The sequence below is a fragment of the Anopheles merus genome, chromosome 2L (genome assembly GCF_017562075.2).
Source record: "Anopheles merus strain MAF chromosome 2L, AmerM5.1, whole genome shotgun sequence".
Lineage (NCBI taxonomy): Eukaryota > Metazoa > Arthropoda > Insecta > Diptera > Culicidae > Anopheles > Anopheles merus.
In genome coordinates this window covers 26,202,142-26,224,095 of record NC_054083.1, presented here as the reverse complement: position 1 = coordinate 26,224,095, position 21,954 = coordinate 26,202,142, and the positions used below count along the sequence as shown (strand labels likewise).

Sequence of the window (21,954 nt, the reverse complement as noted above, 5' to 3'; positions counted from 1 at the left end):
ATGGCTCGAATGGTGAAACCCGAACATGGGATGAGGAGCTGAGGAGGGGGAGGATGGCAGTCGGGTTTGCTGGAGAACCTAGAAAGAAGCGATCGCCGCGGGCAAACAGGATCTGTGGCGAATCTAGCCAGCCTTGAGCCTTCCAACGGGCCCGGGACTAGGGACGCGCGGCGGCACTGGGAGCCTGGGAGCTGGGACGCAACAGAGAATCGCTTAGAAATTGTTTAATGTAAAATTCCCCCGAGCCATTCAAAAACAGTGCCGGTACCGAGAGAAAGAGGGAGAGAAAGAGATAGAGTAGGAAAAGGGAAAGGGAAAGATGGAGGCGACCGACAAAAAAGCGCCTGTAGTGCTGGAACGAAATGAGTTTGCCTCGGAGGGGTACATTGGGTTTTGGTGGGCTCTCTCCCTTCCTCTCCGCCTTACCCATCCTCCCCGTGGGTATGGTACAAATATACTCCCACATTGCACGTCGCGGACGCCCAACTCCCATCAGCACACATCTAAAAACGCCTCTTCACTTCGGCTAGGATGAGGGAAAAGGGGATGGGAGGCGCACACACACACAAAAAATGATGCCCCAAGGAAAGCTGTACCAGTGGAGCACTCCGATCGAAGGACCATGACTGTGTGCGCGTGTGTGTGTGCAGAGGAAGCAGGTGTGTGTGTGAGAGTGTACTGGTTAGAAGAGGATAAATGGAGCACGCAAAAAAAACCTCAAACCCAGTCCAAGCCCCCGAGCTAGTGTACCCCGGTTTTACCGAATGCGAAAACAGACAGGGACTGTTACCCGGCGCCACCCGCCAACCTCCGCGCTGATCCGTGATCCGCAGCCGACTCGACGAGAGCCCGGACGAGCGTTTCCTTCGCTTCCAATGGCGAAAGGGCAAGATTATATCATTGTTTGAACGGAGCTAAGCGAGCGCAATACACACCGCTGGGGCGCTCCGAGGGGCGTTGCGGGTACTTTCCCCCTGCTCCCCTCCACTGCCTTCGCCCTCCCGCCCAAGTGTACTGGCTGCTGGCTCGGAGTGGAGTGCCCGCCGGTCACAGAGATATAAATTAATCGGTAAACCATCCTTTGGAGAAGACGCCATTTTTAACCTGTAGTTTCATCCTTTTGCACCTCCCTTCCCGGAGGGGTCGTTCTGTTTTCTGTGGCCCCTACGTGCATGTGTGTGTGTGTGTTGTTTTCGGGGTTCGTTTCTTCAATCCCGGAGCGGAGCTTTCTGGTCTGCTGGATGCTTTTTTTTTTTTGCTATGCGCTTTTGCTTTTTTTATACCACAGGTTTGTCGGGGCTGGGCGCATCGCTTATCCCGGTGGCATTTTATGGGGTGTTTGTGTGAAAGGCGTGTATAATGTGTTTCTGTGTGTTTGCATGGAAGGTGAGAACGCACGGTGCAACACCCGCAACAGTAACGGGTGACTGAGTGATAATTTATGGTCGAGTAGCGTTCGGTTGCTGAATGAGAGGGAAGTGTGTTAAATATCCTTATTAGTAGTAATAAATAAAATATTTACAGAGCAACAAGTGTGTACAGTAGAATGAAGGCACACAAATATCAGTTAATCGAAGTTTATAGACCATAACGTCATAAAGAGAAACAGTGCGAATGGAACAGTAAAAATAGGAAAAGTGATAAATGAAATAAATAAGTTGTAAAACAAATTATAAGAAGCAAATTATGAGCAGAACAGTGGGTGTGTATGGTAGTTTAAACAATAAAAATGAAAATAAAGAGAAAGAGAAATGGCAGTCCTATGTTTTGAAATATCTATATTAAATATGTACAATCAAATAACTTTATCAAGAAATATATTTTGTACACAATGCAAAAAGAGAGAGAGAGATAGATAGAGATAGAGAGAGAGAGAGAGAGAGAGAGAGAGAGAGAGAGAATTCAGAATTTTCAAAAAAAAGGTGAACAAATTAATGTGTTTTGTCAAAAAAAGAAAATAAGAGAAAACTCCCTGACTTATTAATTATTTTATTTCGTTCATTATTAGATCAAAATCACAAGGGAAACATATGTAAACATATTTAACAATATTTCTTGAATCACATATCTTTTTTTTCATGTTATGTTTTTGAGGTTTTTTTATGTTTTTGTGGGGTTTACTCTTATATTTTTGTTGTATATATCTTTGTTATATATATTTTAGTTATATGGAAATCTTTCCATTTTTTTTCTTCTATATTTGTTTTATTCCTTGTACCCATTTTTTCTACTTTGCTCTGATTGTATAAGTGATGCTGAACATTTATTTACTTGTTTTTTAATTTATATTTTCAAATAACTCGCTACCCTCGTCATTTCCTTCCCGCTTCGCAAATGCCCGTCAGCGTAGCATCAAAGTTCAAATCTGCTATTTGCTAGGTTGGTTGGTTCGTTTTTTTTCTTCCCTTTCTTTTCCCATTTTGGTTGCGCCAGCGCTGTGCTCAAAAGCCCCGGAGGGCTAGTACCTCATCAGAACCCTATCAAAGCTTTACCCGCTGCTGCCCTGTTTCAGCTCATTCTGCCGGCGGCCGGAGGGAAAAAGACGGTTGGAAGCGTCGAAACTCGCTCTCGTTTTGCCTCGCCGCGCCGCGCACGTGTGCAATTCGGGCATGGCCAGGAACGCCGCCGGGTACTTTGAGACGAGTGCCCGGCGGCCACCCGAACACACACATACACACAAGCACACAGACACACTAAAAAACAAAACATCTACACCGGCCACTGGCTCACCAAAGCGCTCCCGCGGGTGATGATGGGGTGGAAATGGGTTCTGAAAAGTGGGTGCTCGTATTAGGGGCAATGGGTGGCGCTTGGGAGGTGATGGTCGATGGCCAGCAGTGCTTGTGAGCATTTGATGTGCGCGTTCGCAAATCATTCCCTTGGTTGTGGCGGAATTGGTCGGGAATGCGGGGGTAAAAAGGATATCACTATCACTATCACCCGGCGCTGATGGTGCGGATGGAAGCGAACGAAGAGACAACGATGGCCAGGTACTAGAGCAAGCATCAAGGATCGGAGATTGTGAGCTGGGGATATGGAGGCGCCGCTCGACCGGATCTCGAAAGCCGCGAGGCTCAGATTGAATAGCAAAACCGATCGAGTGAGTGTATTGGTATTCGGCGTCCTTTTTGCCGAGCGGGGTGGAAAATGGAGCACAAAAAAAAAGTTAAATTATCCTGGAGCTATTTTTCATGAACTTCAATATATTTATAAACTTCCCTCTGCCACCTTGCACCTTGCGACCTTCCAACCTTCCGTGTTCTTCCTGTGTGCTGGCCACGCTGCTCGGGCGTTGTGTCTGTGAGTGTGTTGGGCTCAGTGCCACTCCGGATACCCGCCAGAGCCCCGTGGGCTATGGTGTCCGCAGCGTTCCGGGAGTACTTGTGTATGTGAACATGTTTTAAGCGTTGCCATTCTCTCTCGCTCTCTCGTGCCGTTCGCAATTTTTCTCTCTCGCTTAGCCATTCTATCTCTATCTCCCAGTGCCGGTTCATTTCAACTGGCAGTGTGCCCGCCGGGTACGTGCCGGGCTCTATCATACCCTGGCCCCGCCGCGTCATCCCGCCGCCGCTTGTACCGGTTTCTGATGCCCCTCGAGACGCACCTTCGGTTTGTGTCTCTCGCTCGCTCGCCCAAAAACGCCCGCCGGGCTCGTTCGGGACCGGCAGTCCGTCATTTCGGTCCGGGGCAACAGTAACGGACAGAAAAACAGAGGGAGCACAATTTGTCATCGGTGGCAGTTTTTTTCTGAATAAATAAGTAGACGCGCGATGCTTTAGCTTCCCAATATCCTGGTCACGGCACCAGGTAATGTTTGGCGAGTTTTGAGCATATACATTTAAGTTACAGCTAGAAATTCCCAATAATTCGCTTTCTAAACACTTGCACAACTCGTACCACGTGCATTCTCCATCCATTTGTGCATACTTTCACCGGAATCGGCAAAACCCGTAGCCTCGTTTCCCTTGTCCCATCTATCTCGTTTTTGCCGAATGTCAAAGTTGTCGACCAGAATTGTCGGAGTTTGCCAAAACAAACACACAACGGCACGGAAAGATACATAGACGGGAGCCTTGCATATGTCGCCGGTGACTTTCGTGCCTTTTGCTTGCTTAGCCAGTGAGCGAAAATCGGTTCGAAATCCGAACCGACCACTGAACAGGCAGCACAGCGCCACCCCCAAAAGCCGTCCCTTTCAGGGTCGTGCCAACAGTGCCATGCAAAACGGTCGCCGCACGCTGATATTGTCGCGCCGCTCGCCAACTGGCAGACGTCACGCCACAAAGCACCAGTGCCAGGCTGCACTGCAAAGAGGTCCTGCGGGCATTTAGTGACGGTATATTGTACCACTGCTCACCACGGTCGGCGTCGGGTTGGTTCGTGTGTGCACCGCTGCCCACCTTTTCCTGGCCGGTGGGGGCACTCGCAAAACACACGGCTGCGCCGCCCTGCGATGTCACACAGTGTCCAAACGCAGGGGATGATGGAGCATGAGGGTGCCGTTGAAGAGGGGGAGAGGTGGGCGAGGAGGGGGAGGGGTTGGAATACCTTCTAACCATAAAATAATAATATATGAAATGAAAAGAGATGCAATTAAACTGGTCCCAACGTGCCCGACGGCGCTCCGGTGCCGTGCCCCGGGGCCGATAAAATGTGAATATATACACGCCATACATTATCAGGTTCTGGCATCGACGTGGATTTATATTTACGTATAATTTACCCTCCCTTTAGTGTGTGTGTGTGTGTCTGTGAATCTGTGTGCGCCTTCAGCTCCCACAAGCATCCATGCGGTGGGGGACAAGCCATCGAGAGATCTGGATCGTTGTAGTCTTCCGCCCTCAGCCACCAAGAGTGATTGTTCCTCAGAGTGAGCATGATATGCGAGTGTGTGTACGTATGTGCAATGTCCAACCAACCTTAGTCGGGGTTTATGTCACAATGTACAATATGATAACGCAGCTCGCAGGACGACGATGAGTGCCGCGGTGGTAAAAATCGCTCGCGACAACTCGCACCGCGGCGACACCGGCGGCGGACAGAACCCTTCGCCTCGATTAAGATCAAACCCACCAACCCAAAAACGGCAACTGACAGCGCTGCACCGCGTGACAGTGATTTGGTTTGAATACGTCAAATAATAACCGTCCGTTTGGTGCTCGCAGGCAGAGTCGCTCGGCGGTGCAAAATCGAGTGCACACTGCGAACTGCTGCTATCCGCCACAGTGTGTGCGCACGTCGCTACTTGCCGATGGGTATCGTTGTTAATCAATAATACTTCAATCAATTGACAGATACATCGAGCGGATCGATCCCAACCCACTCGCCAGGGGAACGCTTGTGTGGTACGGAGTGCTTCGAAAGTAAGCACACTTTTTTGTTCACGCCAAACCCCCGAAAGGCAGCAAAGTGGTAAATTAAACGGTGAGGTGAAGTCACTTGATGCTGATGATGATGGTGGTGCTGGTGCTGCAGCAAGGAAATAAAAATCATATTTTCTAGAGTTGTAGCAACAAACAAACGGAAGAAAAAATCTCATACCTCGGAAAGTGGTTTGTTCGAATGGTTGCGAATGCACCAGAGCCCGTTACTGCGTCCATCATCATCATCATCATCATCAACCATCGTGACGATGGTCCTGTACGGATGCGATTATGCTCCCGGGGCGGACAGACAGACCATTTTCCCCGGCAGTGGGATAGGGGAAAGGGTGATGGAAAATCGAACCGAGATGATAATGGGGTGTAGTGCTGCAGAGACTGCGTGTGTACATTGTTTGTTTGTTTGTTTGTTTGTTTACCTATCCGGCACTAGTTGTAACGGGCGCTACAGTTCAGTTGATGGTCCATCAGCAAGGGACAGGATAATCGATTTGATGTGTCCTGTGGGCTTGCAGAATGATCCTTTTGATAGGTGATCGATTCCGTACCGGCATATCTGAAGTGGTACGTTTGTCGGGAACGATAAAAATGCTTTTTAAAGCGTGTATGTATGTGTGTGTTTTGTTTGCTATCTGCTTGGTACAAAATGTCTTTCGCACACATAGTAACGCCACAAATAAATTTGATAATAGCACAAAAGCATAAAAAGCTCCCATTGAACTAATGCCAAAACGCCATGCCAATAAACACTCACACAAACACAAACAGAAAAAGACTGCAACACTGCTGACTGAAACCTTCTGGTAGCCTTCAACACACACCTGTTGCGCTTTCGGGAGAGTGGAGAGGAAAATTGCTGACTTTCGAAAAGGGCGGGAACGCGCAAAACCCTTGGAAGGAAGCTCGTTGCGAGATGTAGATGTCGCACAGTATACGGGGCAAGGGTTGTGAGCTGTTTGCCGTTGTATTTTGTCTTTGCTACTACTCGCATCTGTGTTGGAAGTTTGGCGCTTGACGATAGTCGATGAAGAGCGGAGCAGCTGAGCATGTGTTTTAGTGGCGTAATTTATGAACTGTTGATAATTGGCCAAAGCGGGTGTGTCTGTGAGTGTTTGGCCGAACCACTTATTTCATTTATGAAAAGGATGGACCATAAGCATACGGTCTGAGGAAATATGATGGTTTTATGATGGGTTTAAGTAAAATCACGCCATAAGAGGATGACAATATACAATTATAAATATTTATAACGTGAGAATGATACCAGCCAACGACTCATTTAACGATTGTTTTTTTTTAAATTGTAGTACTGTAGTATTTATTAAATTACTAAGGTAGGTACCTTTGCAAGTTATAAAAAAAATTTTTTTAAGCATATTTATTAGCAAACTAAACCGTTTCGCTTAATAACTTAAGCCGTTTTTGAAATAGTCAAAAAGAGTAAAAATTGGGGTGTCAGTTCAAGCACATTTTCATTTTCATTTTATTTTCATTAAGAACCTGCCATGAAGGATTAGTAACGAATACTAAAAACTAATCAATAGCAAACATATAATTCCTAACCTTAACTAACATCTGACCTAACAAATAAAAAAGAATAGCACAAAGAAACTGTCGTTGAAAAGAAAAGAGAACTAAGAAGAGTAATTAGATAAATTAGAAGAAAAAATAATAAGAGTGGAGTTCATCAAAACCAAAGTGGATAGGTCAAAATTCAATCAACCAGATAGTAGAAACAGGAAATGTATTTGAATGTAATGAAGTCATGAATTAATTTGAATGAAATTAATTAATGAAATGCATGTATTAGATCAGACAGGTTAAACATACGGCCCGCGAAGGCTCTCAATCCGGCCTGCGAAGAACTTTGGCAGTTATTTGAATGAAAACGAAATATATTGCAAATTATGAGATAAGAATAACGGGTGTATTTATCTTTATCCACGGAGGAAGAAGGTTTTTAAAATTCAGTTTTAATAATGTGATTATCGAGCAGTGAAGTTACACATAGTTACTTGTTTGGGAAGGCATCCGCGAAGATGGCATGTAGCATCTGTTTTAGTAGTTGTTTCCTTATAGCACTCTAAACTCGGACTATCAATATTTTCACCCACTTTTCAAAGTAGAGGCTTTCTGGAAAGTTTGGAGATCTTGTATTGGAATACCACTTTCTTCACTTAATTGAACTTCACTCTTTAAATAAAGTTCTGCAAAAATCAGGTCGATATATTTAAGACCCATGAAAACCCAAACACTCAAAAAAGGTATGAACTGTATGAGGTCGACTGTATGCTGGAAGTCTCTTTTCCTCAACAAAATGGCCACAATTCTAGCCAATATTTGCCGATGTTTGATTTATCGCCATTAGTCATTACCGTTGTCAAAATTAAGCATTTGTACTTCGTGTGGCATTGTGCGAAAGCAATATACGAAGTTTAAAGAGATGTCCAGGAAGCCTGAAAGTTAGCCAATATCTGGAGCAATTGAATACGAATTGTTAAATTTCCGAGTAGGCACGACCGCCACTGAAGTAAAGTATGAGTAAATTCATAATGAAATGTTTTGATAATAGTTACAATACACTTCGGTTACTCTCTTTCTAGACCAACCACACAAACGCAAATCGTATCAAAAGGCCCACCCATTCTTCACACAACCTTTATTGGCCGTTTAACAAATCAAAATACCTGTCAAACTCAATAGCCTCTCCTACGCTCCCCTTAAAATGATGCTCACTTTTCTCATTCGACACTAATCCTTCCACGTCGATCGGGGCAGAGCGCTGATAGGAAAAGATGAAAGCGATAATTCTGCCGTAGATGCCATGGAATCGATTAAACCTCCCGTTGGCGCGCTAGTTACACGCCGCCCGTTTACGCTCGCGTGTGTACCACTACCACCACCGCCGCCGTTGCATAATGAGGTGGAAAATTATAAGAATTTCTCGATTTGTGCGTTCGTACCACCATTTATCGGTTCAACCGCCCGACAGGCATCGAATGCTGTTATGACTGTGGCGAGAATGTGGGGAGAGGGACGTTGTGTATCCGGAAAGGCTTTTCCCTATTGCAATGCGGGAGAATGGATCGGTTTTTCGCAACATGCCCACCAGTCAGTCAGCCGATGTGCACTCGGTTCAGCTAATATTGACGATTATGCATTATTATCAACGGGTGCAATCATAAGCAGCATGCTGGGGCGCCTATCATCACCGACCCATCTCTGGGTGGGTAAAGACCGACGGTGAAGGGAGTTGATGCAAGTTACCTACTCCGGAGTCACCATCAGCAGGCCGCAGAAGGGAGCAGAAGACTGGTCGAATCAGTTGGCCGAAAGGCAAGCGCGAGAAGCGATCCTTTTCCATAGCTTCGCACTCGATAATCAGCATGCGTTTGTAGTGCGGTAGTGCCGTGCTATCGTTGCCCGTATCATGATTGTGAGGGGAAAGAGGTTCATTTCCGCTGCACGGCACGGGATAGGGGGGAGGAAAAAGGGGTTCAATACACAGCTATGATCCGTTACATGAGCACTGTTTCGAAACCAGATTTACCAGGTGTGTGGTGGTTGCTTACGCTTAAACTGTTGTTGTGCTCGAGCCCTTTCACGAAAGAAGTTACGCTTTGATGTGTCTTTCCCTTGAAAGCAGCAGCATCGTGCAATGTTTTGCACACAACTTTTCACATATAGCACACACATACACAGGCAAAAAAAAATCGCACTATGGCTCAAGGCAGGATGGTGTGATTTATATGCACTTGATGTGGCAGGTTGCTCACAATATGATTATGTCTGCATGGGTGGGAGTGCAATAGGACGTTAGTTTAGCTCTTTTTAAGTGTTTAAAACTGACATAAAACTAAAAAGCTCCTTGGAGAGCAGTATATGGCTCCTTGAAGGCCAATACATTTGAAAAGTTTCTGTAATGGAGGGCATCGAGTTAATTTCTTACCATAAGTGATCCTGGTCACGGCACCATGATGGCTTACTTTGCCGGTTGTCCTAGTTTAGGATTGTTTCATTACTTTTTTGCTACCTGCGTGGTTGTTGTATAAGTTTATTTAAACAAAAACTGTATGCTTTATATAATAAGCGTAAAATATTATATAAATTTTATAAAAATCCACTTATGAATTCGCAAGATCCACAGAATGTCCTAAAAATAAATTTAGAACTCTCGTTGAACCTCTCAATCACGTCCGATACAGACACCAAACATCTCGGAACTAGAACTATTATGTGCAAACTGCCCATTCGCTCCCAAATCGTGGGGTCAAACTTTTCGCGCCAGGATCAAACGAAATGCAGCCACCTTGAATACAAACACACGGCAACACAGAGGGCACTGGGGGAAATGCACCGTACTGCGGCCGATTCCAACACTGCTGTTGCTGCTGCTCTTTTAAGGGCTGGCTGTACCTGGACGCAATGGTGTGTGAATTTTAACCATTACGTACTATTTCCATTTCATTTGTTCGACCAGAACCCGTTCCAACCGTTCCCATTCGGTACTGCCTAACCCTTCCGCCATCGCCCTGCGTGTGTTCAGATACAGTGCTTCAAAATATCAAAATTTTATTCGATTTATGGTTGTGACCGCTCGGGAGCGCTCTCGAGTAGAAATAATTATTTGTGCAAGCGTGCAGTGATGTGATATTCCTCACTGCGCACGATTATATTCGGCAGTTTGGTTCTCGAAAGCTGGGCATTTCGAGCTTTTGAGCAAATGGTTGAGCTGGTTTGCAATCGTTACTTCCTCCAGTGGAACTGGCAGCGGCCCTGATAGTGTGACGGGTTGAGATTGGTGCGTATACACACGTGCATACACACACACACACACACACACACATACGCGCACCATTGCTTCAGTCGTATGCATTTCTATGCAAAAAGGCGTGTGAGTGGCTGTGTTACGTGGGCCCTTTTTTGGGAGGAAGCCAGCTGAAAGGAAAGCGGCAGGAGTAACGAGCCTGTTGTTGCGGTTTGTTTTATTGGCTTGCAAAATTGGAATTGTGTGTTTTTGGAAGGGTTGAGAGCGGCAATGGGAGGGCAGGTAAAATTTTGCAGCAATTCGGTAATTGAAAATCGGAAAACCCGCGTGGCCGCGTATCGAATGCCTGAAGGGTTGTGCCTTTTTATGGGAGCGGCGGGGACGAATGTAGCATTTTCTCCATTTTGCATGGGCGGGTGAAATAGGGCGGTTTGGTATAAGGCCTCCCTTTACTCCCCGACCGGATATAAGGCACACCTTTGGTCGCGAGTGTGTGGTTGTGGAAAAGTTTTCCACGGACCGGTGTGTGTGTAGTCGCTGTTGAACGGAGTGCTTCATAGGCAGCGAGCCGATCGGCTTCGTAGTAAAATTACTACACTGTGGTGAATTATATTTCCAGAGAAATCACAGAAACGGCATTAAAGTTAGATTCCGTTTGCGGAGAAAAGCTGAATGTGTGCCGTTTCATTTCGTAGTTCGGAAAAGTACAATACACATCGAAAGTAACGCTGTGATAAATTAGCTGCTTGAATAGCACGATTGACAAGCGAACGGTCTCTTATGCTGTAGGTAATGAGTTCGATTCTAATGAGGAATTTAGTAAGATCTTTTCAGCCTAGCTTCTTCAGTCTTGATATACATCACAATAATAATTAGGAGATGAAGTAAAATGGATTCAATTTTGTGATTTCGAATGAATCGCAGGGTGCATTCAATTAAGTTAAATATACAATTTTGAAATAAAACACAAGAACAGGGATTTTTGGAGGTTCAAGAAAAGGCTGCCATCCCATCAAATCAAATTAATTTCTCGCGAGAAAAAGGGAACAAACTTTCCCATAATTATGAGAGCCTCTGAAAATCCTTGCATCATCCAGATTTCATGAACATGAAAAACTGGAGATTTGATCTGTGCATTGCATCATTAAACAATTTTACTAGTAACTACGAGTTCACAACTCTTATAAGAATGTTCTGCAAATCCTCCTGTAGCAAGTCATCAAATTTCTGCATCAGTTGAACTATTGTTTCTTAATAAATACAAGAATAAATATGCACAAAAGAAGAAGAAAATAACACCTATTTAACTTATCAGTTATCATGAATTATTGCCGCACTGAACACTGTCGTATTGCAGAAAGTAATGTTTGTTTGTGCCATATTTTATACCTTGATTTACACCCATTCCAGGGAGAAATGGCTCGAAAAGGAGGGAAAAGTATTAAGCACAAGGGAAAAAAAAAGATAAAATGCACCCACAATGCACATCGGTTATCACACGCCGGCAATTAAAAAGTGTGAGCAGTGCGCGCCAAACCCTGTGCGCTTAGGCACAGCGAGTTCCACATTCGCCTAACGAGCGACTTCGCCGCTGAGCGTCTCCCGGTGGAAAGCTCGAAATAAGCTCGTAAAAATGCCATCGCTCGATTGTTAAAACTTTGTAATTAAGTCAGGAAGATGTCTTAATTACTTTTTAATTGCGATCGGTGTGCACTTCGGTCGTACTCGCACTACTCGCGGGGCATCACGGGGACCGATCTTGGGCTGCGAGCGTGTATGTGCAAACCCCACACCCCGAAAGGACACATCTCACTGAGACGGAGGGTTTCGCGGCAAGGGCAGGGAACTGCTCTCTGGTTGTGTGTTTGTGTGAGAGGGTATGTGCATTAATTGCACGGTGCAGCTTGCTACTACCTGCTGCAGCTGCAGCGACCATGTACCGAGGCAATGATTTGTTTGCCTCCATACGATCTCACGTACGATCGTAATCGCTTGGTAAGACAGAGGACCGAAACAAAAAAAAAAAGTCACACAAACACACACGCACTGAATGTGCATGCCCTGGATGCATTATCGCTGGACCCATTCGCTGTGCCACTGCAAGCTGATTAAATGTCCGCTGGCGGGGTGGGCGAAATGCAAGAAGTGTTTCGCAATTCGGGGTGCCCATTCCCTTTCGCGTGCCTGCGGGCGCACAAATTTACGACTCGCTGGTTCCGAGGCGCGCTCATTGCTCCAGGGGTGAGGTAGAAGCTGCTAGCAGGCTGGGGGAAGAGGGCGCTTGTGTGTTTGATACGTTACGCCGGGGACAGCTCGAACGCGGCCACGTGCGTTTTTGACGTGGTTTTGCACGCCATTTCGAAAGCATTAGAGGCGCGAAGTAAAAGTAAACAGGCGCCGCCAGTGCTCCGGCCGTCGTGGCGAGTGAGCAAAACGAGGGTATTAAAATCGATAATAAGTATGTTTTCGGGACAATGTGGACACCGGAAACATTGGTGAGTATGTGTGTGTGAAGAGTTTTTTTTTGTTGGTGCCTATGCATGTGATTAAAAGCGTGGTTACGGGTATATTATTTTAGGGGATGTTTTTGCTTCATTAAAAAGTGATAAAGAACATTTACATTTATCGGTTGCAATTTTGGAACGTTGTTAGGTATGTGGATAAAAAATGGGTTCGATGAGGTGTACGCAAATGATGTTTTTTTTTAAGAGACTGTAGCATGCAGCTTGTCATAAAATATGAACATAACGTGGCCGTGCTGGTTAAAAAAATATGGTGAAAGTATTAATGTGCAGAGATTCAGTGAATAATACCATTGATTTGCATAAAATTTCAAAATTTGCTCTAACAGTTAAAATAACATAATTGAAAAAACAATTAGACAATCGTGGAGCCCAAATAATACAATTCACAAGTAGGGTGTCTTTATGAATTATTTTCAAAAAAAATTAAACAAAATCATAATAAGTAATTTTCCAAAACTGTCATAATTAATTCATGTTTATGTAATGCTCTATGTTATTTTAGTGGTAATTAGATAATGGAATTGAAAAAAGGCACCATAACGCATTGAGCGTCAATTAATTAATAAAACAATAAATTAACTTCTGAACTTTCGAAATTCTCACCATTTAGGAATGATGTTTGAAATTAAAAAAAAAAGATTGAACTTTTGTCCCTTTAGGAAAAAGAATGCTTTCTTGCATAAATATTTTTGAAACATTTGAAAAATGATAAGAACAATCTGATTAATGTTTTAGAGTAGTGTGTAGGCCCTGGTCTCAGTTAAGTTAACACAGTTTCTGTAATTCCTGCAATGATCTCTATTTACTGTTGGTCCCTGTTTCCATTTTCAGTTCTGTTATCTTATTTTTGAACCACTAGCATTGTAGCAGAGTTCTGCATGGTTTTTAATTTAAGAAGTAGAAGATTATTATTTTAACATGTTAAAAAACTCTCAAAATCATCGCCAAAAAACATGTTTGCCTATGTTAGATGACCAAAAACGAGGAATGGAAATGAAATAAATACTACCATAATGAATTGTTTCAAGTTAAACTAAAAAAGTAACGAGCCATTGATCCTGTTTTGAACACTTCTCTTCCCTGTAAAGAACATTGTCTTACCGAATGATTAATAGCGAAAGCGTAAGCACAACCGTCAACGCGGCATTAACATACCTCTGCAGCAAAACTACCCATCACTGTCGAGAGCGCCCATCGGTCAGACCGATTTCGTAAATGAGCATGAGTTTTGCATACGAAAAGCCGCCCAGCGCTGTTTAGATACCGGTCCACCAAATAATGAACACCGTGTCCTTAAGGAATCGTCACCAGCAACCGGCCCGACCCGGGTGCAGCGAACCCGAAATCGACGCTCGCGTCTCGCGCCTTGCCCTCGGGCGGAGCGCAAGTTTTTGGCCATCCACTACGTCTTTTGCTGTTTGGCGGACAAAGCGGCCAGCAAGCAAGCGGGCAGGCAACAACAAAAAAAAAACTCACTCACATTCTCGCTCACCGAGGCACAATTGTGCACGGGCCTTCGGGCGGCACGATCCCGAACATACTGCACCGTTTGACAGGCGACCACGAAATTCCCTGTGCCCTCTTCCCCGACGGCACGGCACAGGAACGCAGCACCAACATTGCCCGCGGGCAGCCTGTCGAGCAGTCGAGAGCGAGCTTGCCTTGGTGGAAGCCGTCACCAACGGAGGGAATGCTTTGCGCTCCGGTCTCTGGGAAACGGGGAAGGGGGTGGGGGGGGGGAGTGGAAGAAGAAAACTTTTCCGTGCACGCGGCCCGCGGGCACTTTATCCGGGGTCCTTTCTCCGCGCCGGTTCCGGGGATAGTCCGGGTTCCAATTTTTCCACCAGCATGTCCTTGCTTGTTCGTTTGCTTGGCCATTTTTTTTGCTTTTTCTCTTACTCTCTCTCTCTCTCTCGCCTTTCTCTCTCTCTCTCTCTCTTTGTTGCCGTTGCTAAGCATTCGGTTTCGCAAAGCCCCTCCGGCAGGAAGCAAACTCTCCACTTGGGCCCCAATTCCCGGACGGGAGAGCACCACCTCAACCTTCCATCCCTGAGGTAGGTTGTGTGATTGCTTCGAACCAAAAACGACATCACGATGGATTCCAATTTTTTTTTTGTTGTTGCCCTCCTTTCCTCCGGTTTTTGGCTGGTCGCACTCTGTGTGACTGCTTTCTTCCTGCGGGCTATTCCCCGGTGCTCGGAAGTTGGCGCGAGAGAACGAGCGAGCGAGCGGGCAAAAAGATGTCTCCGCTCATCTGCGAAGACTCCGGCACGAAGGACCACGTGCTGGGACCGGGCGCAAAACGCCTCCGAGCCGTTTGTCCTTTCTCCTTCTGCTACATCATCCTTCATCGGGGGTAGGAATTTCAGTTCAAACTCCACTGGAACTGGTACCGGTGTAGAGTCCACACACACACTCTCTCTCTGTTTCTCTTTCTCTCTCTCTCTCTCTCTCTCTCTTTCTCTCTTTCTCTCTCTGTTTCTCTCTGTGCCCTTCTCTAGTTCCACCTTGAAGGAAGGTTGCGTGGAGGAAAAATGAGAACCCGAACTGAAAAAGACGCCGGCGGGGACCAAAGGCAGCGCAAGTTGCGAGATGTTTTATATCAAGTTGTGGCTGTGTGTACATCGCAGTACGTAGGCTTGCGAAAATTTCACCCGAGGGTATTGAACCAACATAACACAGCAAAGGAAGAAGAAGAAGAAGAAAACGGAGATGGGCAGAAAACAACGAGAGGAAGAAGCAAAAAAAAACAAGCGATACAAAACGAAAAAAAGGATCTCTCGTCCCGTGCGAGAAGAGGCGAGCGCCCGAATGCTCAAGACATTAACCGTGGCGAAGAAATGCTTTGCAGCCGCGAGCTAAAATGACGAAAATCCGTTGCACAACCGATACACAGGCCATTCAAGAAGTTTGCAATAAAGAAAGGATCTTCCAGCGACGTACAAAGCTGTTCGAAAGAGCAAAGAGAATCACTTAGTGAAGCAACAAAACCGATCAAACACGTATCTAATTATAAAGGCGCTTAATAGGCCACCTACACCTCCAACACGCTTGATCGAGTAATTATGGGCCCATTCATTCGAGCAACACTGATCCGGAACTAGGCGGGTGCAATGGAGAAACACACAAACAAAACAAACAGAAACGTTGCATCAACACGTCCAATTAGCACTTTCACACGATATTGGGACCGTGGCGTGTCTACAAGCGAAGGATACGCGCCTAACACAACGATTCGAGTCACGGTTCGATCGTACCGGATTTTCGATATATTCCTCAACTTGAAGTGTGCTCTGCTGCCTCGGTAGCTTTCTAGTGCATCGGCATGTGCATAATAAAAGCAAAGATATGTTGAAGCTTTTTTTGGTGCAATGCAAGATAAACTGTGCCAATTTGGGAGAAACAACAGAAGAGCGCCTTACGTTTGTGCCTTAAACTGCCTGTTGTGGTTTGATCGGAAAAAAGGAGAGGAAAATGAAAATGTGCGATAAAATGCGTTTTCCCATACGCTTTTACTTTCAGCAGTAGTAGCTTCTGTGATCGTTGTGATAACGCTAGAAAAAAGACGTATTTTAAGAGCCAATGTGGAACCAACTGCGATTAGCATACCTACGATCGCGTTAAAAGAACAACAGTTGAAAGGAGGTGTGACAAAGCTTCACGCATTGAAGGTTATCGTACGTTTCATTTGAAAACGAAACATCTTTATTATTCCTTTCAATGCGACATTCACGGTATTGTCTATCTTGCAATTGGTCAGGCTCAGGCAACCAAAAAACGTAATGGATGATCGAAAGCTTCATAAACTATATAATGGAGGTTTAGGAAGGTCGGAAGTAATGGAGGTTTTGAAAAATGTTGAACTAATGCACATGATTAGATCTGTATGTGCCTATATTGCAGCAAACCACAATGAATTAAAATGTTGGCTATTTAGAAACTAAACGTATGTGATTCCACATAATTTGCTCTCAAATATTTGCAACTTGTAGTTTGACTTGAGTTACACATTTTTTATCAATTTTACATAACAACTCATTGTAATCATTTTATTTCAGATATTTGCTTAAAGCTTCATAAAGTATGCCAAAGAATCGTTATCATGTAATTCGTTAAAATCATACGAACATTACATTGGACTGGAAAAGTCATTCAAGTGTATTTGAGTTTTCTAAACGCAAGAAGTTTTTGGCGCAAATAAAATGCATTGCCGGCTTCGCAGCATGTTTGCTCTACCAAACCTTTCAGTAGCAAACAATTATGCGGAAACCGTCTAACAGAAAAAAAGAAAGAAAGAAAACTCATAAATGCTCCAATAAGCATCCAATTGATAACGTGATTGAATTGTGAAAGAACCATTTAAATGTTAATGTGATCAACAATTTAGAACGATCTAATCCGCGAACACATGGCCAACCCGGGAAAGCTAAATCAAAGTTTCACATAGTCAGAATTTTGAAGATTACAAGGATTTCCCACGAATTTGATACCAATGTAGGTGCACACTTATTTCTTACTATGTTACCACTGTAATCAGAATTTTTGTCAATCAAACTCACATTTTATCCAATTGTAAAAAGAGAACATTATCACTTGAAACTATGGACTTTTCACATTGGATGCACTCTGAGTGTTCCTTCCCAAAGTATTGTTCATGGACATCCATGTTCGCCTGAACGATCACTTTGCCAACAAATCTATGGGAAAAAATTGCACAGAAATCGAAGATCCCAGGGGCGCACGGAGATATTGCATGATTCGCGCAAGATCCAATGCTCGCCAGTTTGCCTAGGCTCACTGACTCACACCCGCATATCGGCTATGTTGCATGCTTCGTTCGTTTCACCAACGATCTCGAATAATGTCCGATGACGCTTTATCATACACACAGAGCAGTGGCGCTACTGCATATGATTCGTTGATAGTTTTTTTTTTTTTTTGCATCTCCAAGCATTGCTCCTTATCACACAAAGATGCAAACTGAACGGCATTGCATCAGGGTTTGCTTTAGTGGCTCACTGTCAAGTGATGTGGGGGAGCTGCATTTGTTTATAGCACCTTTTGCTTTTCTGTGTCAGAGAGGCTTCATTTGTCTATGTCGCAGTATATTGCAAACACTCGTTGCGATCATCTTGCAATTACGTCACTTGGAAATGTTTGGTTTGAAGAGATCGCTATCAATGCAAAAAATCTCCGTCTACAAACAGCTGACCATAAGGAACGGGCGGCTGTGGCAGGCAGCAACTTTTCAAGGGCCAAGATGCTCTCGATGCAGGAAAAGTGTAGACAAAACTGATAAGAACGCCCTCGTATGCGAGTCGGTTCGAGAGCAATCAAGAGCTACACTTCCTGGGTTCGTCAGTTTGCTCCTAGCAGCGTGACACTAAACACTTCCCCGTGAGCGCTGCCCATAGTGGTTCTCTTAAACAATGTATCATCTAAGGTTAGTTTGAGCAATTCCCAGATAAATCATTCAGATTTTGAGTGTTTAATGTGGATTTTCGTGTGATTTTTCCTGTAGAATAAGTGCAATTCTAGTGGCCACCATCTACCTAACAGGCGTGACAGAGGCCGTCATCTATCAGTGCGATCATTACAATCCCGATGGCGAGTACACCGTGCGCCATTGCACCCTGCACGGCGTCACCGTCGTGCACGATGCGGCCGACATAGACTTTTCGTCCGAATATCCGCGCCCGTACTGGTTCGACTTTCAGCAATCACAGATGGACGAAATTCCGCGCGCCCTCTTCACCACCTTTCCCGAGATGCAGACGGTCGACTTCCGGGAGACGGGCATCGAGAACATCAACAAGTTCACGTTCGAGAACGCCAAGCAGCTTCGGCATCTGTTTCTGCGCCGCAACAAGCTTACTTCGCTGAACAACTTTATCTTCAAGGGCTGCGACCGGCTCGAGTGGCTCGATCTGTCGCACAACCAGCTGCAGGAGGTGCGGAACAAAACGTTCCACGACATTCGGACGCTGACGCGGCTCGATCTCAACCACAACCGGCTGACCGTGCTGCCGGAGGAGGTGTTTTGGGAGCTGCCCGAGCTGGCCCACCTGTCGCTCAACGACAACCAGCTGGTCGTGCTGGACCGGGAGACCTTCTTCCACAGTCGGATCGTTTCGCTGAACCTGAACTTCAACCGGTTGCGTGAGGTCCACATGGTGGACCGATTTCAGTCTTGGCAGCGGGTGCATTTGCGCGGCAACCAGCTTACCAGTGTGGAGATACCGCCGGTTCCGGTTGAGATCGATGTGTCGCACAATAACCTGACAACGATTTTGGTCAGCTACTCGAACATACTGGTGGAGTCGCTCGACCTTTCCCACAATCTGTTCGCGGACATTAGCAACGTGTCGGCGCTGAACTTTCTGCACACACTGGACGTATCGTTTAACGCGCTCAAGTCACTGCCACTGACCACCTTTCTGCAGATGAAGCAGCTGGCCCGGCTGAATCTGGAAGCCACCAATCTGACCACCCTGGAGCACGGTCTGTTCTCGCAGCAGTCGAACCTTACCTGGCTGGATGTGTCGTTCAACCGGCTGCAGACGATCGATCTTACCGTGCTGACGGCGGCGGCCAAGCTCGAGCATCTGCACATCGACGGCAACAATCTGAGCAGCGTCGGGTACGACCGGCTCCCGGCCATGTTCCCTTCGCTCACCTATCTGGGGCTGTTTGCAAATGCCTGGAACTGTTCCTATCTGGTCGATCTGGTGCACTTCTGTCGGCAGCACTCGATCAACGTGGCGCCGCAGAAATCGTACGGCACCACGCTCGATGCGTCCAACGTGCAGGGCATCTACTGTAAGAGCTCCCAAAGCTCGGTGCTGCCAGTGGTAACACCCATCGAGCATCCGATCGACACTGCGCCACCGTCGGCTGAGCTTTCCATCGATCGTTTGCTGCAGATGATGCAGGAGATGAACAAAACGACGGAGCAGCTGGTGCAGGAAATGATGCGGGCGATGCATCAACGCGCCACCGGTGCCGTCGGGACCCCGATAGTGACCGCTTCCTGTACCGCCCTGCACGCCTACAACTATCAGGTGTTCATTTTGCTGATACTGTTCGCGATCCTGATCCTGAACGTGGGCTTCCTGCTGTGGGTGCATCACAATGCGAACGTACGGCGGGCCGTCGATCGGATGATCCTCTTCCGGCGTGAACAGGGCGCCTCCATTCAAACGGCACTGCACGAGGATTTGTGAGTGGCTTGCTTGCAGAGGGTTTACCAGTTTTTAAGTTGTAGTTTTAAGTACAAACTTAAAGAATAGTTTTAAAAGGAAACAGCAGTAACATAAATTGATACATGTGAATTGAAGAGCAATTCAATGTCGGCAGTAGGTTTAATTAAACAAAAAATCTCCCATACCCGACCCGCCCCGATAAATGCTGCTCATTATTGAATACATTTTAAGCAATAATACCATTGCGTATCATTTTTCTACAACCGGACCGGAGGCAATTTTCCCATTAACATCATCATTCGGTAGAGATCACCGTCGCTTGCTGCACGATTGTTAATTATCCTCGCTGCTCGTTACGGAGTTACGGAACCATTTTTTTTTCTGTTTCGTTTGTTTGCTTGCGTTTGCTGTTGCCCCACCGTGTTCCTCCTGGATGCGGATCGTCCTTTAATGACATCGGAATGAGCAAGGTGCATCGGCATTTTTTCATCTCCCCGTGTGCGGGGCCGGAAGTTGAATGGGAAGTGTTCGTTTTTTTTCGCTCGTCTCCCCACCATGTTCGATTCCTTTTGTCTGTACAGCGAGACCGAATTATCAGCGCTCGTTCGCTCGCTCTTTGTCCCGCACACGCTCACGTGCGCTGATAAATAAATAATGCTCTCCCCCGCCCCGTTAGGGTCGTAAAATTAATCTGTCGGCAGTCATTATTGTCATAAAATTATAATTAGCTTCCATTATGTGTATGAGATGCACCGCGTTGCTTCGGTGCAGTGTGAGCGTGTGTGACGGTATCGGAACCGGCGAGAAGGAAGCAACGAATTTCATGTGAATTTTGAGCCTTTTTTTAAATGGAGATGCATTTCGCTTGTTGTTGCTTGGTTCCGAATGGAATGTTCTTAACATGCCGCTAGAAAGCGTTCGGTATGGTTTTTTCCTCTGCTTGTTTTGTGACGAATGCTGTGATGCAGAACAGCATTGATGCTTTAATAAAAGACATTCTTTTAAAGCACGCAATAACTCATGACTTTTTTATGTGTTTAAGAGTTTCCTTTTTTTTTTTGTTATATCTATTAGATATGGCCTCATTGCGCTTTACCTACCTTTTCAAGCAATTGGCCTCGAGGCCGAGGGCACTGCTCCGTTGCTCCAGATCGGCGGAGTACAGGTGAAATATGTCGAACGGAAAAATGGTGACAATTTTCGCACGCTTTCACACGGATCAACCCGAACACACTCACAACGCCGATCAGCCGCTGTCACCACCAGCCTGATCTTCGATGCCACTTGCACTTGCACAACCAGCACCAATGACACGCAGATGTGTACGCACGCACGCACGATATGCAAAGAATGTATTCACTCTCTGTTTCTCTCTCGTTCTTCGAAACCAATAGCACTTTTTTGTGTCTTGCTAGGGGTTGTTTTTGGATTCGCTATTCTCACTCGATAATTGTTCGCACGGAAACAAAACACCAAAACACCGCGTCAAACGTGTGCCTGTGCGTAACGCTGCGTAACGTTGCGACCGGTTTCCCGTCCTTGGTGGGAATGCACTTGGCGCGAAGCGACTGAAACGACTACACCGATTTCAAAACATGCCCGCGCGTTCCCGAAACCGAACCGACGTACCGGTGAGCGGTGAGCTCGATTTTCGGTGAGACGTGAACCGGTATAATCGCACTATGGGCGATGGACCGGGTGGCGGACTGATAACATTGAAAGGTAAAATAAACTCCAGGGTGAAAATAAGTTCTATTTCGCATGGTTTTAATTAATATTGATTTTAGTGTTTGGAAAATTGTGTACGATGAAAGTCTTGTTCTCGGCTACAATTTGGCACTATTTTAAATTAAAAGTTTAAAAATAATTATGACTTTTTCATAGTTTGCACTGTGCGTTCTTGTATTGGATTGAAAACCTGTCCTAAGGCTGAAGCTAGTCTCAAATGTACAAGGAAACAAATTCAATACGTTACCTATTCGAACCTTCCCTTTCTCAAACAAATAAACTCTCAATTAAACTACCAAATAAATAAATTAAATCCCAATTGATAATGAGTATCCAATACCAAACTCATC

The 21,954-nt window shown here is 45.5% G+C and overlaps 2 protein-coding genes across 2 annotated transcripts in view; one reads left to right on the top strand and one right to left on the bottom strand.

Moving 5' to 3' along the window:
* The window catches only part of LOC121594152 (BTB/POZ domain-containing protein kctd15), a 47,657-nt gene extending 26,208 nt beyond the window's left edge, over window positions 1–21,449 (bottom strand). The window contains exon 1 of the mRNA XM_041917165.1: window positions 20,977–21,449. The gene's annotated coding sequence lies outside the window, so the exon portion shown is untranslated. The remainder of the gene's footprint in view (window positions 1–20,976) is intronic.
* On the top strand, window positions 18,020–20,844 carry LOC121594151 (insulin-like growth factor-binding protein complex acid labile subunit). The gene is made up of 2 exons (XM_041917164.1): window positions 18,020–18,117; window positions 18,196–20,844. Exons 1-2 carry the CDS (start codon window positions 18,104–18,106, stop codon window positions 19,895–19,897), a joined length of 1,716 nt encoding a protein of 571 aa, XP_041773098.1. The 5' UTR covers window positions 18,020–18,103; the 3' UTR covers window positions 19,898–20,844.
* Window positions 21,450–21,954: the final 505 nt, after the last annotated feature.